We start from the raw sequence: 18,092 nt of genomic DNA on the forward strand, positions 1-18,092 counted from the left end.
GCCGAGCCTATACTCCTGACAAGCAGACAGTAAAATGTTTTGAAGCAGACCCAGATGAAACTGGCTCATACACTCTGACAACAAAGAGTGTTATAATACACAGATATAAAGAGAAACAGTGCGCTCGCCGTTATTTTAGACCATCTTTCTATGGCAAAGTAAAGCAGCTGGAGAGTTTTAAAATGAATATTTCACTGGGAACATATTGCCGAATTCTTTTATGTTGCTTCCTGTAGACAGAGTATAAATCATTATCGGCATCTATAATTCTGATTAATCACTTAGTGCTTTAATTAACATCTACACTCACTTTTTAAATGCTAGATGTTTCCTCTTGATGTAGCAAAACTGTGGATCCATCCCTCTAAATATGCTGCTTCTCTTTCTTCTTCTTCTCTTACATAAATGTCCTACTTGTCAGTTTTTCCCCCCTATTTACATATCTTTAACTAACTTCTTCCTATGTCCATTCTCTTTTCTATTTTATGTTTGTGTGCCTGCCTGTCTGTCTCTTTGCAACTCCGTCTTGGCTTACATGTATTAGCCCTGGATTCAAGAGTATCAGGTAACAAAACAAAAAAAACAAAACACTTTACACTTGAAAATTATACACTTCACGCTAGATATTTTTTTTCTGAGCCTTTTGCTTAAAAAATGTGAACTGTGTTAGCAATGGGTGAGCTCACTGCTTCCCTCTCTTTCAGTAATATCAATAACATCCTGTCACTCATGCTTAATATTAGCTATTCGGCTCAATCACCATAACCACTGTGATACATACAGAGGAGAGAGATTGAAATTAGAGCAGCAGCTAACACGTGGGGAGGACAGCAATAATCTTCGGGAAAACTACCTGCAAAGCTTCTTTTCCAAATATTTAAACCAAGTTGGCAGGTACATCAGCTTTATGCCAACCACGGTTTCCACTTTTTGTACTCCCTGTAAGTTACAATAAGTAAATGTGTTTGTCAGTCTTAGCTCTCTGCCACCACAGCGATAAGTAATTTTCTTTTCCAAATGTTTCCCTTTCCTCGGTTGTGTAATAGGAGCAGTCAAGATAGGATATAAAGGTAAATTGAACCACTACCCCCCCCAAGGGAGATTGTCACGAACAATCCCTCCCTGCTCTTTGTCTTTCCTAGCACGGCGTATATACACCTGTTTTATGTCCAAGTCGATCATAATGTTTCTGCTGTGATCCTGCTCCCCTCGATATGTCCCCTCATTTCCTGTCCGTCCTTACCAGTCTCACACCAGACTCCACGGTCCCTTCTCCTCCCTGTCTTAATTCCCTGTGTCTGCCAGATTAAACGCCCTGAACTGGTGTGGTTTAGTCATGTTTGGGCTCCCTGTCTTCACCCTCCACTAAAAGGAATGCGATCTGGCAGCAAGTGCACTGTTTTCTGTAAATGTGGAGACTCTAGACCCTCCCTCCTCTTCTCACTCTTCTCCCTGCTATTTACATACACTTCCTCTTCCCTTTGATGTTGCTGTTACTTCACATGAGTGCTTATAACATCTGCAATGTACTACTCCTGCTTTAATTATATTCAGGCAAAAAAAAAAGAAAAAGCAATGAACTTCCAAGACAGTGTTTCGAGCCTCTTAAATGGGATTTGTGCAACTTTTAACTAAAATAAAAGAAGAAGAAGAGCAAGATCCTTGAAATTCTGATTCACATATAAACAAGAAAATTGTTGGGGAATTGACATTAAGAGACTGCAGTTCATTTAAAAATCACAGTATGAGGATCCATGTAACCTTAAAAGATGCTCCTTCAAAAAGAGCCATCCAGAGCCAAAATCACTGCTGTGAGCATTTGACTCAACAAGCATTCGCAGCATCTCCCACTGGCTTTTCAACAGTAAGTAAACAACTGAGATGGTTTGTTGTCCTTTTATCCCATACATTTCACTTTACTCTGTGGTTGCACATTATAGTAAAACTCATGTGAAACGACCGTAACGCCTCACAACTCCCCACCTCCCCTGCCCCCCATCCCCAGTCCTGTTGGAGGTGTATTGTACCGTACGTTCACTTATTACTGTCTTTTTTCTTTTTTTTTTAAATCATTTTTGTCCCTCCTTCTCCTCCGTCCACTCTAAAAGCCCCTTTCGCTCTTGTCTTCTCACCCCTTCCTCGCCTTCTCATCCTGATTTCCTCGTCCTGATGCGTTTGGCTGTTTGACATATACGTGATGTGTTGACAGACGGCTGCCCCGGGCTGTGCAACAACAATGGGAGGTGCGTCCTGGATCAAAACGTCTGGCACTGCATCTGCCAGTCAGGATGGAGAGGGCTGGGATGCGATGTAGCGACCGAAACGCTCTGTTCAGATGGCAAGGATAACGAGGGAGGTAGGAAGAAGTAAAAGCTTCATACAAATTGTCTTTTTAGCCTTGGAAAAAAAACTGGTGCGTATCTCTTATTGCACCAGACAGAAAACTGGCTTTGATGTGGCTCCTCGGTGACATTGCAAACAAACAAAACAAATCAATCATACATAAAACATCACTGGAAAGAATATGCTAATGTAGAGGCAGAGCAGATTGTTAAACAGCATGCTTTAAAATATACAGTAGATCAATTATAAAGACTTGTTGGCACTATATATTAAAACTCTGCAAGCTGGATTTCTAATGAACTTCTCCTTGGCCTAATCAACACCCCAGAACTTTTGAGGTCTGCGTGTGGCGACAGACACTTCACACTCTGTGTCAGTGCAGGATCTCTGTCGGTGCTTTAATGAACTTAAGTTCATGTAAGAAGTCATCTTTGTGTATCAGAGGTGAACACAGTAATAGAGATGCTTATGTTTTCCTTCGTCAAACCCAAACATATCCAGGTCAACCGAGCTTTTCCTCCCTGTCTTGACCGCCCCTCCTGTTTTCCAGACGGGCTCATCGACTGCATGGATCCAGACTGCTGCACTCAGATTGCCTGCCAGGGTCAGACTTACTGTCGTGGCTCACCTGACCCAGCTGCCATCGCAAGCCAGAGCCAGAGTTCAGCCGCCCAGTCTTCTTCTAAGAGCTTTTATGAACGCGTCAGTTTTTTGATCGGCCCCAGTGGCAGTCACGTGATACCCAGGGATAACCCTTTCAACAGCAGGTAAGCAGCTTAATGAGTTACTGACAGCTTTTTAATTATTTGGATCGAGTTAGCTGTTTGCTGTCTCATTACCGGTAGAGAGGCACACCTGTGCAGCCCCTCGAAAATGTCGTAGGATCTCACATCTTTGTCTTTGCAGTCAAAGTGACAAGCCTGTTTACAGTCGCTTGGTTGCCACACGGTTTTATTTATTTATTTTACAAGTTGGAATTAAGTGGTTCAGGAATAAGCTTGCTCCCTGTTAAAATCAGCCCTTATGACTATAAAACATAAGGATTAGACTGCTTAAACCCAGATAACAGGACCATGTGATTTTCCAAATTGAAAAAGGAAAGTACAGCATAATTTAATTTTTGCATCAGTGAGCTGCCCGTCACACACTGTTTGTATAACAGAGACCTGATAGAAAGCTTTCTCATTTAAAACTGTTCTTCCATCAAAAAACATCAAACACGGATAATTTTGTCAAAAATTAGAAAAATCCTGTTGCTGCAATGTTGTACATGATGACCACTTTGATGACAATGAGTCACTTCTTTAGTTCATAACTCATAAAGGTGACATTTCTGTTTTATAAGAAGGTACAGGATTGCAGAAAGTTTCCTGTAATTATTAGCCACGGTGAAAGGCAAATTTGTCAGTAGTTTGGCTGCTCACTGAAACCAACTATGATACACTGCCATGAAATTCTATGCAGGCAGTCATTTTAACCTGGAGAATGTAAAATGGAAATCACTTTGACGACCCTGAAAAACAGCATCACAGTTATACCCGTTTTCTACATTCTCCTCTGCTTATCCACTTCAGGGTCATGGGGGCGGGGCTAGAGCCTAGCCCATCTGTCATACGGTGAGAGGCATGGTACGCCCTGGACAGACAATCAGTGTGTTAATTGGGTAATCACCAATTAACCAAACACTGCTCAGGTCTCTGGACGCACAGAAACAAAAACTGCACACAGAAATGTTTAGTGTAACCTCGCAAAGCTGCTCAAAAACTATTCTTTTGTTTTATTATTATTTTTTTTTTTTTCCTCACATTCCTCAAGAAGTTTAGTTTTTTGGATTTCGACTCTTTGACATGCACCACTAGATATATTTACCCCACATTCTACCCACACAGATTTATTGTGCTTCTGAGACATTTTGACACTGATGGGCATAAAAGCTGAAACTTTTTGTGTTTCTCAGGACTCCTTTTATTCATTGTGACACCTTGCACTATGCCTACGTCTTTTTCTTGAGCTCGTTGCATGAATTTGATTTTTAGTGGTTATTGTATGACTGAAAAGTTTGATGTAAAGAGCAACAAGACCTTACCTCATGATTAAAGTACTGTACAATATCTCTGTGCAAACTGAAGAGACTGTTATATTTTTCATGTAAACTTCGGTGCATTCCCACATCTGTTCAGAATCACAAGAAGAGTTTGTTTTGTGACTGATGGAGAGGAAAATGATTGCCGAAGGCTTTGGGAATATTTCCGCCAATAGTTTAAAGTAATCCTTATGTAAATAGCATGCTTTACTGAAAATATAGAATGAGGCAATTCCCCACAGCCGGGTTCTCAGTAATCCTCATCCTCATTGTCTTCAGCTTAATGTCGATTTCATGTCTGGCAGTGGCATTAGCTCTCTTGCTCAAAATATTCATTTGCCTTTTTATCTTCTCATAGAAGTTAGTTTTATAGTCAAAAACAGCGTTTTAGGAGCTCTGCAAACATGCGTAGTCCTAAATTTTACAAAATTAATTACCTTTTTTTAATCTTATCGCTACATGGCAAATACTGCATACATGAAGTAAATTTTGAGTCATATAATGAAGTAGAATTTAGTAGTGACAGGGTTTGTTTGGAGACCCGTTTTTGTTTTTTAATTCATTTGAGGTTATAGAGTGAATAATTTATCCACTGCCTTTGCAGAGTATACATTATGAGAGTCTCTGAAGCACTGGAACAATGCCAGAAGAGAAGACTTTCAGCGACGGTAGTGACTGTTATGCCAAGCCGTAGAGTATCTGATGTTTAAAGGTAGAGAAATGAGACACAGCTAGAGGTCATTCATGTCCTTCTATTTTTAAGAAGCCCAGAGAAAGGCAGAAGATTTCAGTGTGTGGTCAGGTTTCAGAACTCAGCAGTAAAGTTGTCCCTCGTATAGCACAGAGAATAAAACATGTGTTGTGGTGTAGTGCCCCCCCCCATACCCCCAACCCTCTCCCCCGCACAATAGTTCCCCAGCCATATCACATGTCCCCACACAAGTCTCCCGCTGGGTTTTGAGACGTTGTTTTTCTACCGCCAGTCTGGCACAATGACAGATAAGAATGCATGAATTATATGATTCATTTCTGGGGTTTCAGCAGGTGGTGCGACTTTGCGTTTGTTTGGTGGTTCAGTTCTTGTATCATCCGTCTGCCTCTCAAAAGATTAATAGAGTCACAGGGAAGGAAGAGGGAACCTTCGCTGTGGCTCTTAAGTGGCCTTGTTCTTTGAGCCAGTAAATAAACGATGGGAGATGGTTGTACCAGACATGAAGCGGGAGGGAAATGAGAGGCTAAAGCTGTTGATCATCTTTCTTTCTCGCTCTCTCTCGCACACACGCTCTCACTCTCATATACGTAATGACCCGGAGATAAAGTGGCAAAATAGAACATTTTTTGCCCACCGGTGAAAAATGCAGAGGGAACGCTTTTAAAATTCTGCTCCACGGCTGAGAAATTGGAACAGCTAAATGTTGATGGAGAAATATAGTTTTGTCTTTCCCTTTAACTGTACCTTCAAACGGAGGACTACCTTAACAAATCGCTTCGCACTTAAGAATATAAAAATAAAGATTAGTGTTTGACAAGTTCTACCTGCAGGCCCAGCAGTCGTGATGAATAATAGCAGAGGATGAGGATATCTGATGCTTTAAATTATGTATGAATATTCCGTGTTTGTGATTTACAAAGCAGAAATTCACAAGAAAATGCCTTTTTTTAGGGGAAAACAGGGAATGAACTGCTAGAGGTGCTGAACCTATTGACCAGAAGCAAATCCATTTACCAGCAGGGAAAATCTGAGTTGGGGAAACTAAATGAGTAATGCTCCCCCATGCCAGACTAACTACCACAGAGGTGCCCTAAAGTGAAGCATTTAACCCCCCATCCCCACCCAACACTATAACCACCACTGCCGCTCCCATTTGCTCCAGTAACATTACAGTTTGACCAGCGGTAGAGAGTAAACTACATAAATTATAAATCTGCCACCATATGTGAACATCTGGTGGCAGATTTATGTTTCCAACACATTGTTGTGTTGGAAACATGGACATAGTATGTTCAAAAATTCTCTTTTCTTCTTTTTGAACCAAACGTATACACACATTGTTGCCCACAGACTTTAAATGAGCAAAAGCCTCCGCTTTTGACTCGTCACTGCCTAACACTGTATGTGTTCTGTATTCCAACTGCATTTTTCCTTTCACATCTAGAGTACTTATGGCTTCACCTTATAAAAAATCGCTGTGGCGATTCTGTTGTGTTGTAGAACTGCTTTTCTTTTTCAAAACCCTTCATTTTTTTCCATTTGTGACAGTTTGCCTCGAGCATTGAATTTTGTTGTTCTGAATTCCTATAAAGTGCCTCTTGACACGTCACTTGCCTGGCTTTGCAACTTCTCACATCAAGAGGATGTCTGTAACTGAGCTGAAGAGCTTATTCCAACACAATTCTTGTTGATATATTATCTTTCATCACAAGTATTACTACAGACATTTATCACGCTAGCAAACGCAAGACTTCAGTATGACACTGACAAAAGGCTCTTTTTCAGAAGCAACAGCACTTGCTGGAATAATCACACTTGGATCACACCCTCTTCAAATACAATTTAGGGGAAATTCCAAATTCAGCAAGGTCAGATAACAATACTGTGCATATTTCACTCGTGAATCTCATTTGATAGCCTCACTGCTGGGTGTATTGTACGCTTCATTTACCGAGTTGACTTTACTGAGGAGACTGATAATTTAACTGTGAATGTTGTTGGCTAGAGAAGATGTTGTGTGTTTACACTTTATTCCCACAGTTTTCTGTAATGGCCTCACAAATTGAAATGCCCTTACAGTTATACGTAGTGTGTTCAGTTGTGTCTTGTCATAACAGCACCTATTTTTATATTGCGCATTAAATGCATGAAAAAAATCTATATTTGCATTCTTGTGGAATATAAATGCTGCAATACGAGTGCAAGACGCTGCAAAATCTTAACAAGAAGCCCTCAACCGACTGATTTATGGGTCCTTAAAAGCAGTAAACAGGCACAGAGAGTGGCTCTGTTAGGTGGCGTTTTCATGAGTAACGACCACTGACGTGTGTGTGTTCTTAACAATCAGTAAGTCATACCTCTTAGCTCATGCCTCTGGCAAGGGGATGACAGTTGTTAGCAGTGCTGATGCGGTGGATGCTTGTTGACACCGACTGGCATTGTTTGTTTACTCAGCTCTTTCTGTGTTTGTTTGCCCTCACAGCCTGGCATCAGTCATCCGGGGTCAGGTCCTAACGGGAGATGGGACACCGCTGATTGGAGTCAACGTGTCTTTTCTGCACTACCCAGAGTACGGCTATACTATCACACGGCAAGATGGCATGTAAGTTAGTTTCCCGTGTTCACGTGCATCATTAGGGGCATACAACGGAAAACACAGTCATCTTTACACAACGATCAACAAGTGTACAAGCAGACACCCAGCCAGCTCAGTCTTGGGTTTTAACCTTTGCCCTGGCGAAAATATATTTGTAGCATGTCCTGCTGTCCCCAGACTCGTGTGGAAAAATCCAAGAAAAAAAGGCTGTCCAGCAGAGGAAGAATTGTCCTGGCAGTTATCCAAAATGTGCTCAAAACAAATCGAAACAGCAGCACATTGTGCCCTAGAACAATTCCTCATGCAAATGTCACAGTGGTGGAGGCCATTTTGAACCAGGCTGTTTAAAATGCATTGAATCAGCAAGGGTAGAATCAATCTGCCCGCAGTGTAGTAAAACATGGGATTACTGCCTGACCTTCTCGTGCTATTACCACAGACTGGCTATTAATAATGGGAGTGCAAATACATACAAGACAAACGTATGTCACACATTTTACAGCGAGCATCAGCTCAGGTAGGAGCTTCATTTCGCACACGGTCGTCAGAGATTATGAACCGAGCCTTCGTTCGAATTCAACAGATAGAAACCATGTTTATGTGCTGCCAATGTGGAATAAAAGGCTTATTGAGTGGCAGAGAATTGTACAGCTGTTGTTATGAATCACAATCCTTGGGTCCCCAGATAGCTGAGGATTAGCTGATTTCTTCAGATATTCCGCCCTGTAACTCTTCTGACAAGGAGCGTGATAAATGGCCGGGGATAATCACACTTGGTTAGCCAACAGATCCGCTCAGTGTGTTAAGAGGGGGGGGGGGGGCAGCATCAAAGCCTGGCCTCTTGCAGCTGTGAGCTCCCCACTGCCCAAAGTGGAAAGAGCTTGAGAAGGAAGCTGTTTTAGGTCAGCTGCACAGCTTGGTTGTCGCTGCGTGTGCGTGTGCACGGGTCCGGGTGCGTACATGAGATGTACAAGTATTCAAATCTCCGTGTGTGTGTGTGTCTTTGTGGATGTGGATACATACAATGTCACTACGCAGATGCTTTACCCCCTGGGTAGTGGAGCACGCTGAATATATAGAGCAGCACTTCAAAGACTCGCCCTTCATTTCCAAACCAGTAACTTTTCCCTGAGTAATGTTGTACTAATTAAACCAGTTCACCAGTGAAAACTCCCAGAACTCTGAACCAAATTCAACCATAAAGTGTCTTCTAACGCCACGCTGAGTGAACAGAAGTCATAAATTAGATTCAGTGAATAATAATATTATATGGAGACTGAACAGAGGGATCACTTTGATAGGGAAAACTGCCTTTGATAAAGGGATTATCAGCCTTAACATAAATATTTACTTTGCTACTTTGAACTTGAGGAGACATTTCAAAATTATATCAGTCTAAGTTTTAGCCATCATTAGTCATTAATAAAAAACAAATCCAAGGCGATGGTGGTGATTAAATCTGGAAATGTGCTAACACTGCTAATGAAAGGTCAGTTACTTACTCTCGATTCCTTTGTTAAAATAACTGATTATTGCAAATATTCTTTTGGCTTTACATAAAAAATAAAGGTGTTTGGATGTTATGATGAAGCATTTGACTTGTTTTCAACGTATCATGTTTAATGGTTGTCTTTTTGACAGCTAAGAAACATGTATAGTATATAGTTCTATTGTAACGAATGGAAATGAGAGTCAAAATAATGAAAATTAAGTTCAAAGATGTAAAAGAAACCTCTAAAGATTTTACTGCAGATGATTATTTAAGTATTTTTACATAATAAGTGCAGGTTATTCAGTTGCTGTTTCTATTTAAGCATTAAAATTCGTACGCTTCTATTTCCTTCCAACATTCGAAGGTTTGACCTCTTGGCCAACGGTGGAGCATCACTGACGCTGAGCTACGAACGAGCTCCCTTCCCCACATTGCACCGAACAGTGTGGCTGCCTTGGAACGTCTTTCATGTGATGGACACGGTGGTGATGAAGCGGGAAGAGAACGACATCCCCAGCTGTTACCTGACGGGCCTAGTCAGGCCCAACCCTGTCATCCTGGCCACACCCCTTTCCACTCTTTACAAGACCTCCCCAGAGGACAGTCCTATCATCCCAGAAACCCAGGTGAGATCCATGTCATAGAGGGGCATTGTATGGTGGTCAGTCCTAGATTTATTGGTATGACGCATTGTTTTGAATGACCTGTGTTTGAGTCCAGTATTACAGACAGCAATGCTGAAAATACACAAGCACAGAGTAACAATAATGCTGTTATCTTCCTTTCACCATGGCTTTCTTCCCTTTTTTAAACTGCGTCAGATTTGCCTTACACGTTGCCTTTGGGCTTTGATTGAACCGAAGCATCTCCACTAAGCCATAAATTGTCTCATAGCAACACTGATAAATTCTAAGGGTACATTGCATGGAGGTTACATGCCTCAGGATTTGGTTTGTTTCCATTTGGCCCAAATCTATGTTGAAAATCCCTAAATGTAGAAGTTGACTCTGCAGCTTTTGCTGTTTTTACTGTTTGGAACAAATTCTGTCTGTGTTACATCAGAGTGATGAAATGAAAATCATTGGACATGCTTCAACATAAGTATAGTGTCGGTATGTGAGGCAACCAGGAACCAGGACGAAAATGAAAAAAATAAGAATGACTTAGAATGAATTTGCATTTAGAAGATTGCAGTTTGTGGCTGGCATAAGTAAAAACTCTTCTTTAAATAGTTTGGCTTCCTAAAAAGTTCATAATGTTTGACTGCTTAGAATAAAATGTATGTATGTCTAGCAACAAACAAGGTTTTTCTGAGATGAAATTAGTTTTAATGTGACCTAGATAATAAATTGTATGTATGTTATCCTGCATTTGAACTTATTCTCATTAAATACATACGTTTGTTGCTCCTATTAACTCTGTTACTTAAGTCTACTCCATGCTGTGGCTTTGGCACTGGTCTGACTGCTAATTAAATCTTAGGTCCTTCATGAGCAAGTGGCCATACCAGGCAGTGACCTCAACCTGGTCTACCTGAGCTCCAGGGCAGCTGGCTACAAGCCCATCCTCAAGGTGCTCCTGACCCAGGACCGTCTCCCCTTTGGCCTGATGAAAGTCCACCTGATGGTGGCCATCATGGGCCGTCAGTTCCAGAAGTCTTTTCCTGCCTTCCCCGACCTTTCTTACACTTTCATCTGGGATAAAACAGACGCCTACAATCAGAAGGTCTTTGGCCTGGCGGAGGCTGTGGGTGAGTTCCTGCTGTGAAGCTGCCTACTGAAGATGTTGTGTAAGCATAAGTTCACCGCCAGATACTTGTGCTACCTTCAGGCAGTGAACCTTAGTTGAACTTTTAAAGATTGATTTTACTTTTTTTAAATTGAGGGTTATTTAGCTGGGGACTGCTTTTGTTATCATGTGCAATAAAGATTTAGCAGGTGGTGTGAAATCCTGAAATCCCCCTGTGCTGCATTTTTGAAGGCCATTGTTCTTTTGCTGACTTCTTTGTTTTGCATGTATGATATTTCAGCAGCTGTGCACTTACTGAAATATTGCCTCTGAGGCAGAGGCCTGGAAAAAAAGGGGGAAAAACAGCCAAGGGTCAATAGTCAGAAATACTGATGAAAAAATAAAGTGACAGAATCTTTTCATGCATAGTAGAATATTTTGATTATTTTATATTATAACTGGTTAACTGAACATACGTATTTATATACTCCTTTTGGCTTGGGTTACAGACTTACATCTAGTAGCACTTGCATCATCACAGTTTACTGATAGAATTTTCAAAGCTCAACATGGACTGAGAGTTCAGAGAATTTTGCAGCATTTGTGATTTTTCCTAAAATGTGCTCCATCTGAACTTTGATCATTTCAATATTTCTTGCCACCTTATATTTTGATTATTTGGAATTGTGGTTTATTTGCATTTACACAAGATAAAACAGACAAATGAGAGGAGAATACATAAACTCCAAACAGTGGAGGCAAGACACAGAAACCCCATGGGCCTTCTAAACTCATCCCAGCTGGAGAAAATTAAACAGCCAAAGAGAAGGCAGACCCAGGAAATACAAGAAACGGCGACGACATGTACTGAATGTCTTATAAGCTACAAGCCTCATTGCTGCTATAAGTGTCTTATAAGGAGGTTGTAACCTTGCTCACCACAGGCGTCTGCTGTCATTACTTTCAGTGTCAGTGGGATATGAATACGAGTCCTGTCTTGATGTGGTGCTCTGGGAAAAGAGGACAGCGGTATTACAAGGCTATGAACTGGATGCCTCCAACATGGGCGGGTGGATGTTAGACAAACACCACATATTGGACATTCAGAATGGTAAGAAATAAACATGTATACAGTATGCATGTATGTCTGCAGAGATAGGTAGCCTCTTTGGGTTACAGGCAGGTGGTCTTTACCCTGAATCACCGCAATAAATACTTGAATCAAAATGAAAGATGGTTCGTCATCCCATCTGCAGATAATAGAGGAGAGTTTTGAAGGGCCGATCATTCACAGTAATGACTGAATAAATCAGCAAGTAAGCCACCAGGGTGCAAGGCTTGCAACGATTCTACACCACTCAGCTATTTTAGGAAGAAGACGGCCTTTTGGTGCTCGCGAAGGCTTACACTTTTGATGAACAGGCATCATGTTTAATTCTCGCATTAATTCAATAAACTTAATTAATTTCTTGCTCTGTCATCAATCAGATTCTCTTTAATCGGCAAGTACAATAAATGGACATGAGTTTGTCTTTGTCGAGCTGCTGCACAGTTATGAGAAAGGGGAAACATACATAATGAAACTATCAAATATACCTACAGCAAAGTCACTGCTGGGTTACAGTACCAGGAGGTCACACTCTATAATCTGGAGATTTCAGCCAGCACACTATTAAGGGGTTTCAGTATGTTACTACTGTGGAGGCAGTAATATGACTGCAATTATAGGAAGTGTGCCTCAGGGCCTCGGGCTAGTGAGTGCATTGTCAGTTTGCCAGACTGCTGTTTTGACATTAAACCCACTTCAGCTCACAACCGTTGTTCCAGTTGTCCAACACAATTTGTGTCCTTTTCATCTCGAAAATAGTCGAGGTCAGTCCGTAGTCTCACACAGTCAGAGTGGAGTTGGTGAATACATAGTTTGTTTTCATTTGAATAGGTTTTATATTTTTGTTTGGGGTTTTTTGGCATTGAAAGCTGATCTTGGCTCATTTGGAAGTAAAATGAAGCATTTTTAAAATCCCTTGAAAAATGGATCTGTATAGTTAACAGAGCACAAATTCATATAAGATTCCTTTGTTTTGTCACGAGCAACAAGTGTATCTCAGAAAGGAAGTTACAGATTTGGTAAAGGTTTTATTACCTTCTTTTACCTAAACTAAACAGAATTGCTTTGAGGAAATGAATTGCACTTTTGCAATAAAATGTACCTTCTTTTGGTGCAGAACAGGGTTTTTTTTTTATTATATATGCTCATCAGCTAGGTGGGTGAAACTATTCAGTATTAATCCCTTCAAAACATCATTAAGCACGTACTGTGCTAGTGATGGCTACCACTCTACAAACATCACCCACTCAGAGGTCAGACTCTGCACTAACAGGTGTAAGTATTGAACTTTTATGATGAATTGTTCTTTACAGAGCTTTGTTTGAGCAGAATGAAAATTAATAACAGCGTAGAAAAACTTGGAGATTTAGCCTTTTTTTTTTAGCTTTTATCAGGCCACTTGTTGGTTTTCAGATATATCATAGAGTTCCATCATGTTGAAAGAATGTCAGTAATGGCTGTCACTGATGCTTTAGATCATGTGCATTAGACTGAGTGTTTTTACAATGAAAATGTATTATCGTCCATCACATGCAAAGCTTTACATTCAATATTCTTCAAAGGCTTGGATCCTAAGAGCCACAACCTCTATTTTAAAATAATATGAATTTTTCAATATGATAAAAAATGTGTATAAGACACTCTGAGTAGCTCTATAGTGAGGTTGAACCTATAAATTATGATCATAGATTTAACAGCACACAGTTAAAAGATCTGTGTGGCTGTTTGGGAATTAAAAGAAACAGTTGTTTTTATGAGTGTCTGTGATTTTAATGCTAAATTTGAAAATGTAAAAATGCAGCATGTGCTGAACAGTTACATTTCTTAAGGTCTCTGCATCGCCACAGCTTTGATGTGTTGTGTAAGGAGGTTCACATGAGTTTTGGAGCCCCCTTACAAAGCCTCTGCAACCACCCAGCACTAAAGTATAAATCTGGTTCTTTCTTGTGCCGTTTTATCCAGATCCATCAAACTTTTAAGTGAACCACTCAGATTATTTTTGTGACCAGATATTTTGGCTACCAGAGGAGGGCTTTCTGTAAGGTGAAATGTTTGTGAACTTGTCTCTGCCTCCACAACTGGCAGGTACAGAATTATTCAACCCACAGCTACTCAGTGGGTTTGCACAGTAATATCATCCATGTGTTCTTCATATATATAACAGTCGACTCAGAAGTCAGAGATTGCGAATGTGTTTTTTGTCAGAAATGTTTGTGAAAAACATGTCAGAGAAGCAGTTTCTTTGTTCAATCCTTGATGGTACTTTGTCCTGCTTCTTTGTTGAACATTAAAAGAACAGACATAGAAACCCAATCTGTCAAGCCACCCGGAACCTGAAGTTTGTGAAGTGTGCAAAAGAACACTGAAATATGCTTCTAGCTCGACTGCTGCTGGTGCAATGCGTTTCATCCCACCTGTCTCAAACTATAGCACACCCATCTCCAAAGCCTTCAGTGTGGCAGCATCACAGTTGGAGTTGTTGTGAGATGCATTTGTGATAACAGATAAGTGCAGCATGTGTGATATGCTAATGTATGCGGCATCCTTTATTAGATTGAGCTGTACCGTGTGTCTGGATTTATCAGAAAATCAAACGTTACTGTGCATGAAAAATCATCATGTGCGGGCTTGTTTTTGTACATGGAAACAGTGATGACAGAAATAAAACAAGAACCAGATGGTGTTGAGTGTTTTCTTATGCAGTAAATGCTGCAGCCTCCCCGAGGCTTTTTCACACTTTTCACTTGTCCTTTTACAACGGCGCCCTGAAAATATTCGCAAAAACTGACTAAATTTAAAAGATTCAAAAATAGCAAACTCGTGTTGTTTTGTCTCATTGATTCCTGTCTGACAGGAGCAATCAATTTGCCGAAAGGGTTTCATGCTCCAATCCTATTAGCTCACCCCAAAGACGGTGTGCTTGGTAAGGCTGTGAATTGTTTTTGTTAGCGACTTTGGCATGCTAGTTTATGCAGGGTTCACATCAAAGTGTCAAAAGCCAATCTGTAAACATATCTATGTTTGCGCTCACATTAATTGTTTTTACAGAGGTAGTGAGTCGGCACCTAGTTCTGCCTTGAATTCCCTTAAATTTTCTCAGTACAAACTGAATTATTCAGTCTCGCATTCAGCTACTTTTTGACATTTGAGATTTATAGCCCATGTGGGTTTTTGGGCAAGGAATGCAGTTCGATATCCTCGGTCAGCATGAAGATGAATCCAAATATCACTGTTTGCCTTCATTGCTGCTCCAGTATTGATTCTTTAATGCTGTAAACCTTGACTAATGTCCTCACCCAACATGCTAGCAAGCGGTGGTCCTCTGCAGCCGCACAGCGGTTTAGCTCCAGACATTTGCTATCGGTCTTTGTTGTGACTCTTGCTTCATTTTTGCACTACTTCTAACATCTGAGCACTTTTTTATCTCATCGTTTGTGTCAAAAGACCCTAGCAAAAAGCCCTCTCCGTCTCTGCCTCCACTCCAGTGCCTGTCAAACTAGATAAGGCAAATTGCTGGTGTCTGTGCTTTAGTCATGTCCTCCTGCCCCTCCTTTCTTCGTTACAAGTGGATAGCCCTTCCTCTCAATCTGCAGTTTGTCTCTATCTAGGGTAACATAGCTGATTCTTATTGGACACAGCCAGGGTTCAGCAATTCAGTATCTCTGAGTATACTTACTGTACAGCTCACGCACATGCTGCATTTGAAGCACCGAGATGTTTCCTGCCCACTTTTAGCCTCAATCAGGATCAGTGGGAGCCTCGGTGCTATCTCTGAGAATGACACTGTGCAAAGGAGAGTAGAAAAGGACAGGGTGCAATTAAGACGCACTCCCTCGCTTCCCCTACGAATCTCTGTGCTCTCTATGTGTCACCAAGGTGACATTGCTAAGGGCGCTCCAATTTTTTTTTCTTTTTTTTCCTTTTCTTTTTTCTTTCAGGTACAGAGGCTTGGCCTCACATTTGTACCATTAATCATCTCGAAAGCTGTGATGTAGACATTAAAGAATTTTTTTTTACCACTACATGCCTCAAATGAGCCTTTTATCAAACAAATTATTACCTTCTATAATGAGTCCAAAGAAAGAATCAATTCAGTTTGTAGGTGGAACAGTATTGTGTGTAGAGAAGAATTATAATTTCTATATACGGGCAGAAGGCAAAGTTTGTAAAGATGACATTCTGGTCCTTGCTCAAATATTCCTGTAATAACTCCTCTTCTTCTGCTTATTTTCCCACTTTATTTTCTGTAACAGAACATAGCCTTCATGGTTTCTCCACTTTTCATTCACTATAATTTATCATTATACACATTCATAGTTTTGATTGTTTTCTCTGTTTCTGCTATTATTTGGGAAATTCTGTGTTACTCCTGGAGTCTAACTGTGTCTGACTGTTTAGTTATGTGGTAAATGCTGCGTGACATGCGGTTACATTACATTATGGTTATTTGCTTGTTGGATGGAAGAGTGTTGGAGTGATCTTGGAGCAAGAGAGATAACAGACTCTCAGACTTTATAAAAAAAAATTTAAAAAGCTTTTTTTTTTTTGTCCCATTTTGCCAAGCGAAACAGTGATTTCTCTTTCACCAGCTTCTATCCAGAATTTGAAACACGCCTCCACATATTCATTTACTAATCAGTGAGCAGACACAATCCTAACGGCTGAGCCGTTCTGCTGCCATACTTATATTTTGAGTCTCCTCTGCAAAATCTGTCGAGTGAGCGCTTTTCGTCTTTACACTTCAGCAAAGTTTTGTTGCTGCAGAAACTGTATACTCTCCTTGTCTCAGTAGCGGGAACTTATTTCTAAGAAAGTTTTTATTTACAGTATTTCTTCCAAACTCAGAGCACAGTAGAGTAAAAGCATGAAATATTTATGGACATATGCTTATGAACTCTAAAGCCATTTTAGTCTGGACACTGTAGGAGTCCCCTTATTCGGCCTGGGGCAGTAGACAGTCAGAAGCCAAATTCCCATCAGTGCAGCTCTCCAGCTGAGACTTCACAAGCTTGATCCTTGCAACAATCATCAGCAGTAATGTGTCATGACCAAGTGCCCTTGAGGGAAGAAAGCTGCACCTTAATCTGCTCTTAAGTTAGAGGCAGACATTGTGTATGTGAGAAAATCATAGCAAAAGGATATACGATGGTATGTGAAGTGATAGTTTGGGGGGTAGCGGATGATTGATAAGTATATTTAATCCATTCCATTACACTGACTTATAGCTTATGGTAAGACTTATGTATACAGTAATCTGTGATGGAAGTGTAAATAAGAGAGGACTACAGTGGCGTGCCAAAACGACCTTAGCATTCTTCTTTTTCTTTACTTATTTATTTATTTTTGGCTCAATAGCTGTACCGCTGCAGCTGATCTACGTCCTACACACTGCGCTACATCTTAGATATTAAAAATGTCTTTGTCTTTTCTAGAAATGTTCGGAAGTTATTACACAAACAGACATTAAAATTCTAGTCAGATTACATAGTTTATTTGTTATTTGTGGCTCTGATTCGGGGTGCAGCCAAAACCTTTCAGTTCACTGAGTGTTTTCATCACACTGTGTGTTTTATTCAGTGAGCAGACGCATGGATCACAGTTCAATTAAAGTCCCAAGGTCGTGCGTTTGATGGCGTCACACGTAAAGCCTTCCCACGGACCTATTTGTCTTTGTTAGAGGCTCATGTATAATGCTTTCGGATACAAAAGACAGACTGGTCAGATCGTCCTGTCAGAGTCTCGCCAGACCGTGCCTTCATTTGAATTTGTCCTTCAATCAATTAAATCAATGAAAGGAACTAATCAGAGAAGGGACAAGCAGCGTGGCTGCATACTTGATTTCCCATACATCCAGGGTTACGATGGCTTATGGTACAGCGCTGTGGGAGAACGACATCATGCGACCATTCAGCGGTGTCATAGATCCACTAATTAGGACAGAGGCAGTGTGAATTCACACAACTTGCTGGATGTGAATAATTAAGTGCTTCCAGCATGCACTTCTTCCCTTTGATGTTTTTTCCCCCTTTG

At 40.7% G+C, this 18,092-nt stretch overlaps 1 protein-coding gene across 5 annotated transcripts in view; it reads left to right on the forward strand.

Annotated features, from left to right (window-relative positions):
* The window catches only part of LOC146392881 (teneurin-3), a 136,068-nt gene that overhangs the window by 95,684 nt on the left and 22,292 nt on the right, over window positions 1-18,092 (forward strand). For 4 of the 5 annotated variants that reach the window (XM_084954843.1, XM_084954835.1, XM_084954869.1 and 1 more), the window contains 8 exons: window positions 545-565; window positions 1,047-1,070; window positions 2,210-2,356; window positions 2,894-3,110; window positions 7,621-7,740; window positions 9,591-9,852; window positions 10,709-10,976; window positions 11,922-12,065. In XM_084954843.1, the coding sequence (XP_084810969.1) occupies window positions 545-565; window positions 1,047-1,070; window positions 2,210-2,356; window positions 2,894-3,110; window positions 7,621-7,740; window positions 9,591-9,852; window positions 10,709-10,976; window positions 11,922-12,065 (1,203 nt within the window). The remainder of the gene's footprint in view (window positions 1-544; window positions 566-1,046; window positions 1,071-2,209; window positions 2,357-2,893; window positions 3,111-7,620; window positions 7,741-9,590; window positions 9,853-10,708; window positions 10,977-11,921; window positions 12,066-18,092) is intronic. The other variant, XM_084954861.1, reaches the window with a different exon arrangement.

The sequence above is a fragment of the Perissodus microlepis genome, chromosome 2 (genome assembly GCF_051167445.1).
Source record: "Perissodus microlepis isolate ML-2025 ecotype Zambia chromosome 2, ASM5116744v1, whole genome shotgun sequence".
NCBI classification, from domain to species: domain Eukaryota; kingdom Metazoa; phylum Chordata; class Actinopteri; order Cichliformes; family Cichlidae; genus Perissodus; species Perissodus microlepis.